Genomic DNA, 14,527 nt, shown 5'->3' on the forward strand with positions numbered 1-14,527 from the left:
TTAAACTAGATATCAACGAAAGAATGATTACTATAAGTCCTCAAATCTTTCAAAATTAAGCCACGTACTTTAAACAACCCTGATTAAAGAACTAAAATATAAAATGTTATAAAATAAATTACAAAATATTTTAAACTAAATCATAATAAACCATGGCATCAAATTTTGAGATGCAATCAAAACGGTGCTTAGAGGAAAATTTATAGCGGTAAGTGCATATTTTTAAAAAGAAAAGAGGTTAAACATCAATGATCTAAGCTTCCAACTCAAAATCCTAGAGGAAGACAAACACTTTAATTCCAAAGAAAAAAGCAGCATGGGAATATTAAAGATAAGAGCAGAATATGCGGGCAGCCCCTGCTATGTCAGGGATTAACCTTCTAGTTGTTGACTCAGAGAGAGTGGGTGGAGGAGGTCTCAAGAGAAGACCAGCCCAAGGTGGGGCTACTTGGGGGGCTTTCAGCATATCCACAGAGGAAAATATTTATTTCTGAGGGCAAAGAGAGAAATGAATAGTCTAATATTAAAACCAGAATCTGTTTCCCAATTCCAGGTGGGAGTTAGGAGAGGAAGCCAACTCTTTAATGGAGAGATATGTCCATGGGTCTCAAAGCAGGTCATTCCCAGAACATTCCCCACTAAGTCTCCCAGCCACCCATCCTCGGATCAAATACTTATTTATCATTTTTATCCTTGAGAGAAATGCAATAATAAATAAAACATAGTCCTTTTACCTACAGTTTATAATCAAGGGGAAAATCAATCATAAGGAATCATGAAATTCATTAACTTGAATCTCACTGTTTGAAATTCAGCTTGGCTGCCTGCTTTCTGATTCACCACTTGATAATATCAGTTCTTTCTATGAATCTGTCACAGATTTCTCTCTGCCTTACATAACTAATCCATGTATTCAATAAACATATCTTGTGTACCCAATTTTCTCACATTGGGTTTCAAAGACTCCATCAGTCTATCCATACACATATCAGTCCTCTCACCTTCAAACAAAGAATCACATCTTAATCGGATCACAGCCCCTGCTTTACTGCAGGCTGCAATACAGCCCTTTGCTCTCGGAGGCCTTTCAGGAGACTGGGGGCAGATTTAATAGGAGAGCAAACAATCACCTAATAGTGCGAGTTAGTGTTATCTGCAACACTCAGAGGGGCTATGAAGCAACAGAATGGGCCTTCTTATAGCCAAGGAGGTGATCCTGCCGGGCACCATTTGGAGAGTGTGGCCAAGGTAGAGAAAGGTGTCTGCAGAGGCAGCTAGCCCTTGGCTGGCTGTCCCCTGGGCCTCATGAAAGGGTCTCTGAGAGCACAGAGCCTGTCTTTCTGTGCGCTGAAGATCCAAAATGCCACAAATACTCCTCTCGTGGCGGCAGAGATAACCTACACCTCTGTCTGGCAGAGTGGACGAGCTGTGTTGAAACTCTACAGAACCATAAAGAGAAGCTTTATCTTTATCCAGGGTTAACTTCAAAGCCTGTTTGTCGTATTTTCACGTGTATCTTTTAAAGTCACTCTATCCTGAGGAGAAACATATCCTGAGGAGAAACATATACTGAAATGCGATTGTTGGAGGACTTAGGGGCCTTGCTTCCTAAGTTTCAAGGGAATACCTGTAACAGGAATTAGTAGTATGCACGCGTCCGCTGATTTTAGGCTTGGTGTTTCTGACCACGTTTTCACTCCATCGGTTTTCCAATAACCAACAGATAAATTAGTGACAAGGTGAACGAAGGGCCCACAGTGGTAGATCCATACAAGGGAACTCTGTGCAGAAATAAAAAGGAGCAGAGCACTGGGACACAAAATACCCAAATAATGATGCTGAGTCAAAGAAGGCAGACAAAAGTTAGTTTATACTGTATGACTCCATTTACGTGAAATTCAAGAAATTGCTGATGAATGTCCAGTGACAGCAGGGAGTGGCTACCTGTGGTTATGGGGTCATACAAGTAGGGACAGGAGGAGGAGACTGCAAAGGAGCAGGAGGAAATTTCTGGTTTGCCCCATGCACACTAGCACACACGCACCACATGTGGGCCTACACATATATGTGCAAACTTACTGCGGTGATGGTTTCACAGGTGTGTGTGTGTGTGTACACGCAAACACATAAAACTGTATACTTTAGGGGCACCTGGGTGGTGCAGTCGTTAAGCGTCTGCCTTCGGCTCAGGGCGTGATCCCAGAGTCCTGGGATCGAACCCCACATCAGGCTCCTCCGCTAAGAGCCTGCTTCTTCCTCTCCCACTTCCCCTGCTTGTGTTCTCTCTCTCGCTGGCTGTCTCTGTCAAATAAATAAATAAAAATCTATAAAAAAAAACAACTGTATACTTTAAACATATGCAGTTTATTGTATGTCAATCATACCTCAATAAGGCAAGAAAAGGGGGTCCTATTATGGTATATCTTTATTGCTATCTGAACTAATCCCATTTACTCATTTCAAAGTTTCTTGGGGGCATAGCTGATCTGCTCTCAATGACCCCGGGAGGCTAAGAGAAAGCAGTGATGAACCTCAGAGGAGTGACCCTCTGGGACCAGGGCAGGAGCTCTCCTGGGAGGAGGAGAATGCCAGCCCAGGCTACTCATAGGCTCTTGTTGAGCTCTGTGGGTTAAAAGAATATTAAAAGTGGGGTAAGCTAAGATTGTGGACCTTCCTTGGTACATTCATACCTTCTTGACACCGCTTTCCATGAAAGAATTTCTGATTGGTCAGATTTCAAGGACGTTGATAAGCTACATTTATTAGTGGGTGGAGTTATCGTTTCTTAACCAAACAAACTCAGTCTTTCTCTTCCATTTTTTTTTTTTTCTTCTGGGCAGCAGAATATGTAAAGCCTGGACTTTTCTCCTTACTCCAGTTTGAGCTAGTGAATAACTCCACCTTGAAACGCTTTCCACTTGGTTTTGAAGATACCACACTCACCATTCTCTTCTTATTTTGTTGGGCTCTCCTCAGTCTCCTGTGCTGATTTCTCTTTATTTCCGGGAACTCTAAATATTGGAGCATTCCCAGGGTCTTAGCCTGTTTGGGCTGATATAATAAAGATGTCAAAGACTGGGTGGCTTACAAACAACAGAAATTCATTCCTCACAATTCTGGAGGCTGAGAAGTCCCAGATCAAGGAACTCGCCGAGTTAGTGCCCGGTGAGAGCCTGCTTCCTGGTTCCCAGGGGCCATCTTCTCGCTCCGTCTTCGCATGGTAGAAAAGGTGGGCTCTCTTTTATAAGGGCACTAATCCCATTCATGAGGCCTCCACTCTCAGGACGTAATCATCTCCCACAGACCCTGCCTTCCTATGCCATCACACTGGGGTTTAGGATTTCAATATACGAATTTTGTTTGTGTGTAGTGGTGTGTGTGGGGAGACCCAGGTATTTAGTCTATAGCACAAGACTACAAGCCTCGTGCCTTTTACCTTCTCCCCTACAGCCATACAGTAGGTATTCTCATCCCATTTCAAGGCTGTTAATACCATCCAAACACCATAATGACTTCCAAACGCATAACCCCAACCTGAACCTCTCCCTGAACTCCGAGGGCCTACTTGACATTTCCTTTCAGACACCGAAGAGAAATCTTAACATGTCTCAAACTGAACTTTCAATTGTCCCCACCCCCACCATTTCTATTCTACCTTTCATCTTCCCTACCTCAATTATGGGCAAATCTAAAACCTTGAAATCCATCTTGAGTTCTTTTTCCTCACACATCCAATTAATTAGAAAGTCTTGTTGTTTTTACCTTCAAAATAAATCCAGAATCGGACCAATTTTCACCATGTCTTCTGCTACCGCCAGATGTAATCCATCATTATCCTGTACCTGAGTTAATTCATGGCCTCCTAACAGCTCTTTGTGCTCCTCCGTTTCTCTCTACAGCAGCCCAAGAAATCTTAAAAGTCCTAAGTCAATTCTTGTCACTCCTGTACTCAACCCCTCCACCCCCAATGGCTTCTTAACATGTCACGGTAAAATCCAAAGTCTTCCTTGTGGTCTCTGAGGGCCTTCATGACCTTCCCGTCCCCTGTCCATCAGCACGCTGCCTCTGTTCACACACTACAGTCACAACAAACACTTTGCTTCCTCTTGAGCTCTCTGAGCATATTTCTACTTATTCCCAGTCGAGGATCTTTCCTGTTATTGTCTCCTTGGCCTGGAATGCTCTTCTCCCAGATACCTATTTCATCCAGATTCTTAATGCCGTCCCTTAAAATCATCTTAGTGGAGGTCATTCTTGACCCTCTTGTATAAAACAGAAACCCTCCCCTCTCAATCACTTCCAGTTCTCCTTAGCCTGTTCATTGTTCTCCACTGCTCTTACCACTGTCTTCCATATTATATATTTACTTGTTTATTCTCTTTCCCCCGGGCTCAAGCCATGGCATATGCAAACATGAGGAAGGAATCTCTGCTTATTTTATTTGTTGCTATATCCCCAATGTCCGGACATAGAAGGCAGTCAATAAATATTTGTTGGATGAATACATGACGTTTTCTCCTTTTGCTAAGGCAGTAGTGCTCAAGGTTTCCCTAATACATTCCATCCCTAATTTTCTCCTCTCCTCAGGAACAATGGGCACACTACTCTTTAATTTAGCTTAATCTTTAAGGCAAAATGACAGAAAGGGACTGGTGCCCATGTGGTTCAGGACTAACACAGGTAATGACAATGGTAGCATCTGCAGCCGCCAGCATGCCTGCTCAGAGACCACCGTGCATGGGCACCCCGTTGGCCACTAACTTCTCATTATTCAGCTTCTCTAATTTCCTTTTTTTTTTTTTTAAGATTTTATTTATTTTATTTATTTGACAGAGAGACAGCCAGCGAGAGAGGGAACACAGGCAGGGAGAGTGGGAGAGGAAGAAGCAGGCTCCCCCCGGAGGAGCCTAATGTGGGGCTCAATCCCAGAATGCCAGGATCACTCCCTGAGCCGAAGGCAGACGCTTAATGACTGAGCCACCCAGGCGCCCCCAGCTTCTCTAATTTCCAATTCTATAGTATCTCCACCAAGTGCTAAATTATTTGAAAGGGTAAGAACAAACTGTTACATTTTATATTTTTTAAGTAGAAACAATCTCAAACTCACATAAAAGTGGGACGTAAAGTTAAAAGACAACATTTGTGTTTTGAATCATTTGAGAGTAAATTGCCAACTAGATGCCCCTTCACCTCCAAATACTTTCATGTGTATCTCTAACAAGCAAGGGCAGCTTCCACGCAGCCACAACCCCCAGAATCAGGACATGAAGTGATACAATACTAACATCCCATTCTCTGTCTCCTTTCAAGTTTCACTAATTGTTCCAACAATGTCTTTTGTAACAGAAGGAACTTCAGAATCATGCGTTGCCTTTCAATGTCATATCTCTTGGGTCTCCTTCAATCTGGTACAGTGTTTCAGTCTCCCTTTGACTTTCTTGGTCTTTTGAAGATTAAAAAAAAGCAGAGTTATTTTGTAGAGTGTCCCTCAGTTTTGGTTATCTGACGTTTTCTAATGATTAGATTCAGGCTATGTATCTTGGGCAGATATTATTGGAGCCTGTCAGGTAGCACACGGGTTTGATTGTTCACACTACCGATTTGCTTTCTTTGTTTACTCAATTAAGGGGACATTTGCTGTGCTTTTCTCCTCTAAAGAACTGTTTCTGCTCTTATCTGTAACAACTATTTGGGAGGAGATACTTTAAAATGATATAAAGTTCCCATTCCTCATCAATCTCTCTATTCATTTATCTATTTGTATCAGTATGGATTCATGGATTATCTTATTATAAGACTAGTAATTTGTTACTATTATATATATTTGCTTAAGTTTTCCTAGACTTAGCTAGTGTGGGTCCTTTCATGTTATCTCCTCTCTCCTTTTGACAAACTCTCATCTTTCTTTGAGGTTTGTTTGTTTGTTTGTTTGTTTTTGCAATACAATGTTTCAATGTTATCTTCTACCTCCTAAGCCCTAGTTCTGAAGTCAGTCATTTTGCTAATGAGTCCCGGTTCCATTTAGAGGAGAATGGTATTTAGAATCCAAGATCTGGGTGTCAGATGTGCTCATTGTTGCTGGGGAGTCATTCTTCCAATACCCTCAAGTGAACAGGCCTAGGCAATATATGTATGTACACACACATATGCATAATACTTATGCCTATTTATATTTTTATTTCCATATGCATCTGTACAGTCATCAACAACTTGGATTCATACCAATTACCTTCAGTTGTAATCCAACATAGAGTTTATTCTACTTTTCTTTCTCTCTCTCTCTTTTTTTTTAATATTGGTAATTCTCTTCACAGGTAGTGAGAAACTTGACTCCCATTATGCTTGCTATGTTTACTTATTTGATCAATTTCCTTGTATGTAACCAATCTTCAGTCACCTCCATCAGTTGTCACCATCACCCCACCCCTCCTTATCCTGTCAGTATTTCAACACCCTGCTGGGACATTCCCTCTCAGATGGATGTCCTCCTCACTCTGCTCAGTCTCTGATACCATGCATTGGGCAACTGTCTTACATGGGTGACAATTAAAATTGCTGAGGTTCTGACACCTTTCAATAGGCTTCTCCCTGTCCCCCCCTCATATGACTTGGGCTCCCTCTGGCAGACCTCCCATGTGAATCTCCCCCCACCAACCGGTAAAATCTTGTTATATTTCATTTTGATTAGTCTTAAGATGCACTACAAACTGAAGTTACTTTCAATTAACAGCAAATATTTATTCTCTGTGCTACACATTTTTTTTTTTTCTCAAGTGGGCTGTTTTCTTTGAGCCAATAGTATGTTTCCTTAATCAGGGATCCATAGCCTTTTCAGCCATGGCTTTCAAAGGGGTATTACCAAGACATTGTTTATTTAATTAAGTTGATTAATTACAACATTAGGAGAATGTTCCAAAATGGAATCCACTTGATACAAGGCCAGGTAACTTTACAACATCTGCAAGGCATAGATTCCAAGATCTTCAGATTGACCCAGGAAGGCAAACTCTCTGGGAGCTGAGTGTACAGAGTGAGTAGTTCTGATTACTGATCCACTTACACATTGAATACACTTGGGTGGAAGAATAAAAGTGAACTTACACTACTGAGGGTTACAAATACTTACCTCCATCTTCTTTTAAGACTGCAGAGAGGTTTCAAAGAAAATAGTACAGAACTACCCTATGAGCCAGCAATGGCACTACTAGGTATTTACCCAAAGAATACAAAAATGCTAATTCAAAGGGATACCTGCACTCCAATGTTGATAGCAGCATTATTTGTAATAGCCAAATTTTGGAAACAGCCCAAGTGTCCAACGACTGATGAATGGATAAAGAAGGTGTGGTGTATATATATGATGGAATATTACTCAGCCATCAAAAAGAATGAAATCTTGCTATTGGCAATGCTATGGATGGAGTTGCAGAGTATAATGCTAAGGAAAATAAGTCAGTCAGAGAAAGACAAATACTCTAGGATTCCACTCATGTGTAATTTAAGAAACAGAACAAATGAGCAAAGGGGAAAAAAAGAGAGAGAAAGAGAGGCAAACCAAGAAGCAGACTCTTAACTATAGAGCACAAACTGATGGTAACCAGAGGGGAAGTGGGTGGGGGGGGGTGATAAATGGTGGGGATTAAGGAGGGCACTTGTTGTGATGAACACCTGGTGTTGTATGAAAGTGCTGAATCACTGTATTGTACACCTGAAATATTACACTGTCTATTAACTAACTGGGATTTAAATAAAAACTTAAAAGAAAAGAAAATAGGACATGCGACAACAATATTTAAATGTATGATTTTTGAAAACAGGGTGGTTTTGGTTTTGTTTGCAGTCAGTTTCTTTTGCCTTTCCAGTGTTAATGACAGCTCTGAGAAACGCACTGGACTGCCTGTCCTTGAATTTCAGCTATCCCTTGGGCTTCTATAGGCTTAGATGGAAAGTATGAGCTTTTTGAAAGCCTTCTTTGCTCATGAAACAGGGGGAGCTCTTGGTGAGGCACCTTATATCTTTTGTCACAATTTGTGTTTTTGCACAGAAAACACTTCACTGTAGTAACCTAAACCACCACCCAAGATGCTACAATGATGTCCGTCTATCAGTGTTCTTAGCCCTTCCACTTTCTGTGACTGAGGGCATGACAAGGGGCCTTAAGTAAGACAGATGTGTATTTGATTCTGCTTATTGGCTTGGCTAAGTCTTCTCCTTCTTCTGAATCTCACTACTTCATCCCGGTTTTCAACTTCCTAGGAATGTGATCCTAGGCGACTTGTATAGTCTTTTGGTGTTTCCCCATCTAACCACCAAAGATAATAATAGTTTCTACCTAATAGGTTTTTGTGAAAATTAAATAAAGCAATGTGATTACAGTGTTTAGCACAGTGTCTCATATATAGTGTGTAATATTTTTTTCCATTCCTAGCTATTTTTCAATATTTGTATTTTACATGTTTTTATAGCCTTTCTTCAGTGGTAGTATATTTGCATCAGCCACCTCAGGGATATTTTGGACACTCTGTGCTCTGTAGTGGACGTATCAGGGAAGGTAGTTGGCATTTTTTTTTTATCACTACCAACCTTTGTCACCAAGAACATTTGTTACCTTTTTCCAATGAGCAGAGGAAAAGTTGAATAAGATGAACTCTTCCCTCTATCCTGAGGAAATACCAGGCTTTGGAAGTAAATTCTGGAAGAAGTGGGAAGAACTTGGTGTTAGAATAGTAGCAGGATGCATATTTGTGCTGAGTCACGTTGAAAACTTGCTGAACTTGGAGACATGAATTGATAGTTGCACCAGTAGGTGACTCTTCAACAGCACTTGGAAACAAAAAGCAGAGAAAAACCAGCAGTTAGGGTAAAACAAGGTTAGCGTTTGATGAGAAAGAGTTGTTGAAAGCACTGGTGAGAGATTATTTAAGGAGATGAATCATAGGGTATGGCTGGGCAGAAAAGGAGGTAAAGCCAGAGAGATGCTTATAGATTTTGAGACAACCAACAATGGTGCGATCAGGAGACAGGCAGTCCTTATTAGGGTGAAGACCCAAGGTACTGGGTACAAAGGTCTGAAAGGGCTGGAATTTTGGTGGGATTTTATAGTTTCAATATTTCAGGCTTGAATGACTCTGGATGACAGATATTTCTGGTCATGGTCTTGAAAGTAGGAGGGGAGAGAAAGTAATGGGAAAGCCATTCAAGTTGAAGAAGTTAAGAAACTATGAATCCAGAATGATCCATGGATTCTCCCTGATCCTCCCTGACATTATTGGGATTCAAAAGTTCCTAGAAATTTTTGCTCTTCTCCAGAGCATGGAAGCCAGGAGTGATCCCACACTTCAGATGAGACCCTGCTTGCTATTAAAAGGATAAAATGAAGAGGAAGAAGAGGAGGAAGTGGAAGAGGAGACTGAGGGGAAGGAGAAGAGGAAGAAAGGAAAAGAAACAAAAGGAGTTCTTACTCAAAGTGGTTCTTCAATGTCTTTGTAATTGCATTTCTACCAGATCGTCACGCCATTTCGCCAGGCATGCCTGTCATATCTGAGTTGCTTTTGCACTTATCTTATACTCTTCCTACTTAATATTTATGTCACAGGAGAAGAGGCTCGGAGCACTTCCATGACTGGCCCATGATGACATAACATGGTATGTTACACGACAAGGGGGATAAAGGTTGCAGAGGGAATTAAGATTGCTATTGGGCTGATCTTAAGATCCAGAGATTATTCTGGATGACCTGAGTGGGCCCAATGTCATCACAAGGGTCCTTATAAACGAAAAAGGGAGGAAAAAGAGGTAGTGTCACCAAGATGCCATATAGGAGACTCACGGGCCATTGCTGACTTTGAAACCAGGGGAAGAGGGCAAGGGACTGGGAAATGTGGGTAGCCCCTAGAAGATGAAAAAAGCAGGGAAACAACTGTCCCCTACAGGCTCCAGAAAGGAATGTGGCTGTGCATACACCTTGATTTTAGGCCAGGCAGACCTATCTCAGACTTCTGACCTCCAGAACGGTATGATACTAAATTTGTGCTGTTTTAAGTTGCCAACTTTATGGGAACGCTTAATGCCAATAATAGAAAACGAATTCATACCCCTCGAAATATGGTGGCACATATGTATCTAGTCTGAAGGATTCATACCCACCAAGCCTGTGAGGACGACCTTGTACTTGGATCACTGCTTTGCGGGGGCTGCCCAGGCCTGCACAGGGTTGAATGAGTTGCTCTCCTGCACCTCTCACTGAACACACATGGCTGGCTGGAAGCCACGGAGGACCAGTATGAGACCAAATTCCTCCTGAACGGAGTAAGGAAGCCTGTTTCAGCCCAGAGGTGTGAAATCTTGGCTGGATTATCCAGTAAATTCTCAGGATGCTTGGCAAGCTCCCTGGTTTGCAGCATTCTCTCAGTAATGTAAAACTCGAGCCCCCGGGATGCCCCCTCCATGAGCAACCTGGGCAGGTCAACTGGAGAAATACCTTCACACGGTCTTGGGCTTATTTAGTTCCTCCACTGTCTTGGTCTCCTCGTGGGTAGTGGAGGTGGGCTAGGAAAGGTGCGATGATAGAAGCAGAAAGGCACCAGAGTGACGGGCAGAATCAGCAAGGCTCATAATCATTTGGTCTCATCACCTCTTGGTGCCCATGATGGGACTTGTTCAGGGTTGAACCAGATTAGCTCAGACCATTTCTCTCTGTGTGACTTGGCCAAGAGAGAAACTGCCCATTCCTTTTTTAAATGGAAGTCCTAGCTTGCTTTGGAAGAAAATCCCAGAGAAATCCGGCTGACTCAGGGGTCTCCGCAGAGCAATGTTAGGAAAAGTTCAGAACTGGGAGGAGAAAGGCAGCCAAGGGGGCAGCACTGAGCCGGGAGGGTGGAGGAGTGGGGTGCCCTGTGCCCCACCTCTGCGCTCAGCAGTTCGGCCTGTATTTTGGCCAGGGAGGGCCGGCCTGGGGGCCTCTCTTTTCGCAGTCCCGCCCAGGGTGGCTCTCCCGGGTCTCCCCTATTTGGCCGGCTCGGCAGGGCTCTGGGCGGGGCCGGAGGAGCGTGGGGGTGGGAGGCCGGAGGAAGATGAGCGGAGTTGGCTGCGAGGCCGGGCGCCGAAGGCAGAGGGGTGGGGATCTTGGGTGGGCTGCCCCCTCCCGCTCTGACCCGTTCCACACCCCGCGGAAAGCAGGCGCTGCCAGTTAAATCATTCCCCTTTCAGGAGGGAAGGGGAATAAAGGTAACGAACCCCTTTCTGCTTAAAAAAGCAAAGGGAGATCGTGGGCTTTGCAGCCGCTCTGTCCCACTCCTGGACCATGCACCCTTGCATCTTTCTGCTCGGGCACAGGCGAGGACTTGATTTCTTGAGCTGAGAGCTAAACCTTGCTGACTTTTCTTCTCCCCAACAACCGAATCATGCCATGTGCCCAGAGGAGCTGGCTTGCAAACCTTTCCGTTGTAGCTCTCCTCCTTAACTTGGGGGCCCTTTGCTATGGGAGACAAGCTCAGCCAGGCCCGGTGCACTTCCCGGACAGGAGGCAAGGTTAGTGGCTTTTCTTTTTTCCTTTGAAAGCCCTGGTGGTGAGACGCGTGGAAAGTTGGTTGCTCCCCCTTCCCCTCCCCCACTGGCCGAACTCTGCAAAACCGTTTGGCTGAGTCGTAAGGAAGTCTGGGCTGGGAGCTCAGTAACATAGGGTGTCTCAGAATTCAGTGTTGAAAATGATGATTTCTTAATTCTCACTGAAAGGCGAGTGTCCCCCGTCTCTTGCACACTAGTGCTGCGGCAGTAAAGACCCAAGGGGTAACTGGTAACACCCCCCCTTTGTCTTCTCTTTGAATGCTGCACTGTTTCAGTCTTCTATTTTTCAAATTCTGAACATGGAAAATGATTTTTTAAAAAGTTCCAACTGGCCACTGGCGGTGTTTCTAGTTAGTTTCAGCTCTGGACAGGGGAGGGGAAATGTGATTCCCGCCCCTTGCTGAGTGAGTTTGGCTGTGTTTTGGTTTCCTGGAAAGATTAAGGGCTGTGTTTTAAAATAACAGTTCTTTTTGGGGGAAATTTACCACTGTAGGGGCTCACCTTTCCCTGTCCCGCCTTCCTGAGGGCAGCTGGCTGCATCTGCTTGTGAATGTCATGAAACCTACAATGCTATTGAAAACACTGGAGGGGGGGGGGTCAGGACAACTTGTCCTTTAAACCTAACATCTTGAGCAGAGCGGCACTGCTGCCTCTGCTTTTTTATTGGACTTGAAGGGTCAGAGACACTTTTGTGTTTGGTGGGGAGTTCCTTGCACCTCTAGGAGAAGACAGAGTGGTAGCAATGGCCCGCGTGGCTGGAGAAAGTTCCCTGCACCAGGACTGCTAAGGCACTCTGCATGTGTCAGCCCAGCAACCACTGTCTGCAGCCTTCTGGGGTGCAAGGACCATTGTTACTGACCCCGTTATAAAGCTGAGAAAGCTTGTTGAGTTTATGGGCCCAGCTCATGGTGAAGTGGTGTTTTGAATCCAGGTAGCCTGGCTCCGGAGGCTGGCCTCTTAGCAATAATAGGGACAACACATACAGACACACAGACACACAGACAAACACACAGACACACAGCACTGCTTTAGCAAACATGAAGTCCAGTGTTTGCTGTCTGTGCTCAAGCCTTGAGTAGCTCCACTAGCATTCTGACCACTTGGGTGGCAGAGATCATGAGCCTGTCTTTGCTGAGGATTTCCACACAGGGTTCTGCCTCCGGTGCTAAGTTCAAATACTGCTGAGAGCTCATCTACTGTGATTTCAAGAGCCATCAGAAGCAAGTCTCTTTGCTTTCCTTGGGAGCTGGAGCCCGCACACTGGGGTTGGATGTCAATCAGCCAGCACTTGCTTGTGTAAACGTTCCAGATACAATCTCCCACCCCCAAGTTTAAAATAGCAGCGTTTGTTTTTCTTTGAAAAACAGCTCCTTTGTGAAAAGTCTCCCTTCTGGCAGCACAAACAAAGCCTGTGAGCACTTCCCAGGGCATTTGGAGATGATTTGGTTCAAAGACACACATTCTCCTGCTTTGGTTTTCAGCTCTCCTTGCTCCACATCTTCGTAAGCGACTTCAGCTTAGTGTGGAGCAGACCCCCCCCTCCGCCCCCCGCCTTGCTCTCTCCTCTCTGGAAGGTGAGAGATGGTTGTTTTCCTTGGTCACCTTTGGGGTTCTGTGCTGAAATTACTTGATACTGACAAATAGCTCTGGCGCGCTCAGAGTTTATCAGCCATACACAGATTTTTAGGTGTTAAAAATAATTTCCATTTCTAACAGTCTTTTCTCCAGGATATTTGTTCTTCATCATCACCAGTAGATTTATAAGTAAATCCACATTTGGTGCAACAGAGAAATTTCTGAGCAGGCTTCATTTAGAACCAAGTGGAGAGGGAGAACAACTGAGAGAGAGAGAGAGAGAGAGGTGGAGAGACAGGATGAGAAATTCTAAGGCTTCTTGGGACTAGGATGACCTCGGTTTTGCCCCAAAGGACCAGCCTGTCATTTCACAAAGAACCAATGTCCCTAGATTTCCATTTCTACTCTGACAACATTTTTGAATTGCACCCAAATTTTGCACATTTAAACTTGCAAATGACTCCACATATCATCTCTGCCAACCTTATTTTTCCGGAGGAGGAATGGGGGACCTCGGAGGTGAGTCTGTTAGTCGGAGTGTATTCAGTGAGCCCCTATTAAGTGAAGGGGATTGGACAGGGTCCCATGGCTGGAAACATTCTGATCCTAGATAATCGTTCACATTGTCTCTAGTTCTACGGGGCGGGCGGAGGCAGGATTTTAGGCCTGGGAAAGAGCACAGAGGTATATCCCATCTTTTCTGGGACCAGAAGGCAGATTTGACCCTCTGCCCAGTATTCTTTCCACATCACTCACTTGTGATATATAAACGTGCAATGACTTCCGCAAGGTTTCGTGGTTCCCAACCAAGTATCAGAACAATGGGAAATGTAAATCTTGCGTGCAACATTCTGCCTTCCTTCCACAGCCAGTGATAGCCCCTTGGGTTCCTTATTCCTTGTACTGTCTACAAGTCTCCGCTGCTTCTACGATCTCTTTTGCTCCCAGCGACTCTGAAATCAACAGGGCAGGCACTTTATCCCATGGCAGAGATGTGCTTCTGGCTGCACAGGTTTGTGCAAGAACAGAGGGAACGTCTCCAGACAAATGTTTTGAGTGTGCTTCAAGACAAATGGTCTACTCATGTATCTATGCTACCTGGAAAAAAAAAAAAGGAAGGAAGGAAATGATTTCATATATTTTCTTTATGTAAGAAGACACTTCACAGTTTTGGTATTTTATTTGTGTTCGTTATCATAAGCAATCACGGTCAGGAGGTTAGTGGTCATAGGGTTGGTGAGCAAGTCCAGCCTCCCATGGTGTATTTTACAACTTAGGGGGGAACAACATAATCCTCCACATCTTGACACGTGTCGTTTTCTACGATAAAAATATATTTGAAAGGTCGCAACATCCGTGGAAGAGAATTATGAAAACAAACTTCTGA

General features: G+C 43.9%; 1 protein-coding gene across 1 annotated transcript in view; it reads left to right on the top strand.

The window, feature by feature from the left end:
* The first annotated feature begins 11,095 nt into the window (after positions 1–11,095).
* ADAMTS12 (ADAM metallopeptidase with thrombospondin type 1 motif 12) overlaps positions 11,096–14,527 on the top strand; it is a 284,339-nt gene continuing 280,907 nt past the window's right edge. Inside the window, exon 1 of the mRNA XM_008692662.2 lies at positions 11,096–11,529. Within this exon, the coding sequence (XP_008690884.1) occupies positions 11,403–11,529 (127 nt within the window). The 5' untranslated portion in view covers positions 11,096–11,402. The remainder of the gene's footprint in view (positions 11,530–14,527) is intronic.

Source organism: Ursus maritimus, unplaced genomic scaffold (genome assembly GCF_017311325.1).
Source record: "Ursus maritimus isolate PB19 unplaced genomic scaffold, ASM1731132v1 scaffold_15, whole genome shotgun sequence".
NCBI classification, from domain to species: domain Eukaryota; kingdom Metazoa; phylum Chordata; class Mammalia; order Carnivora; family Ursidae; genus Ursus; species Ursus maritimus.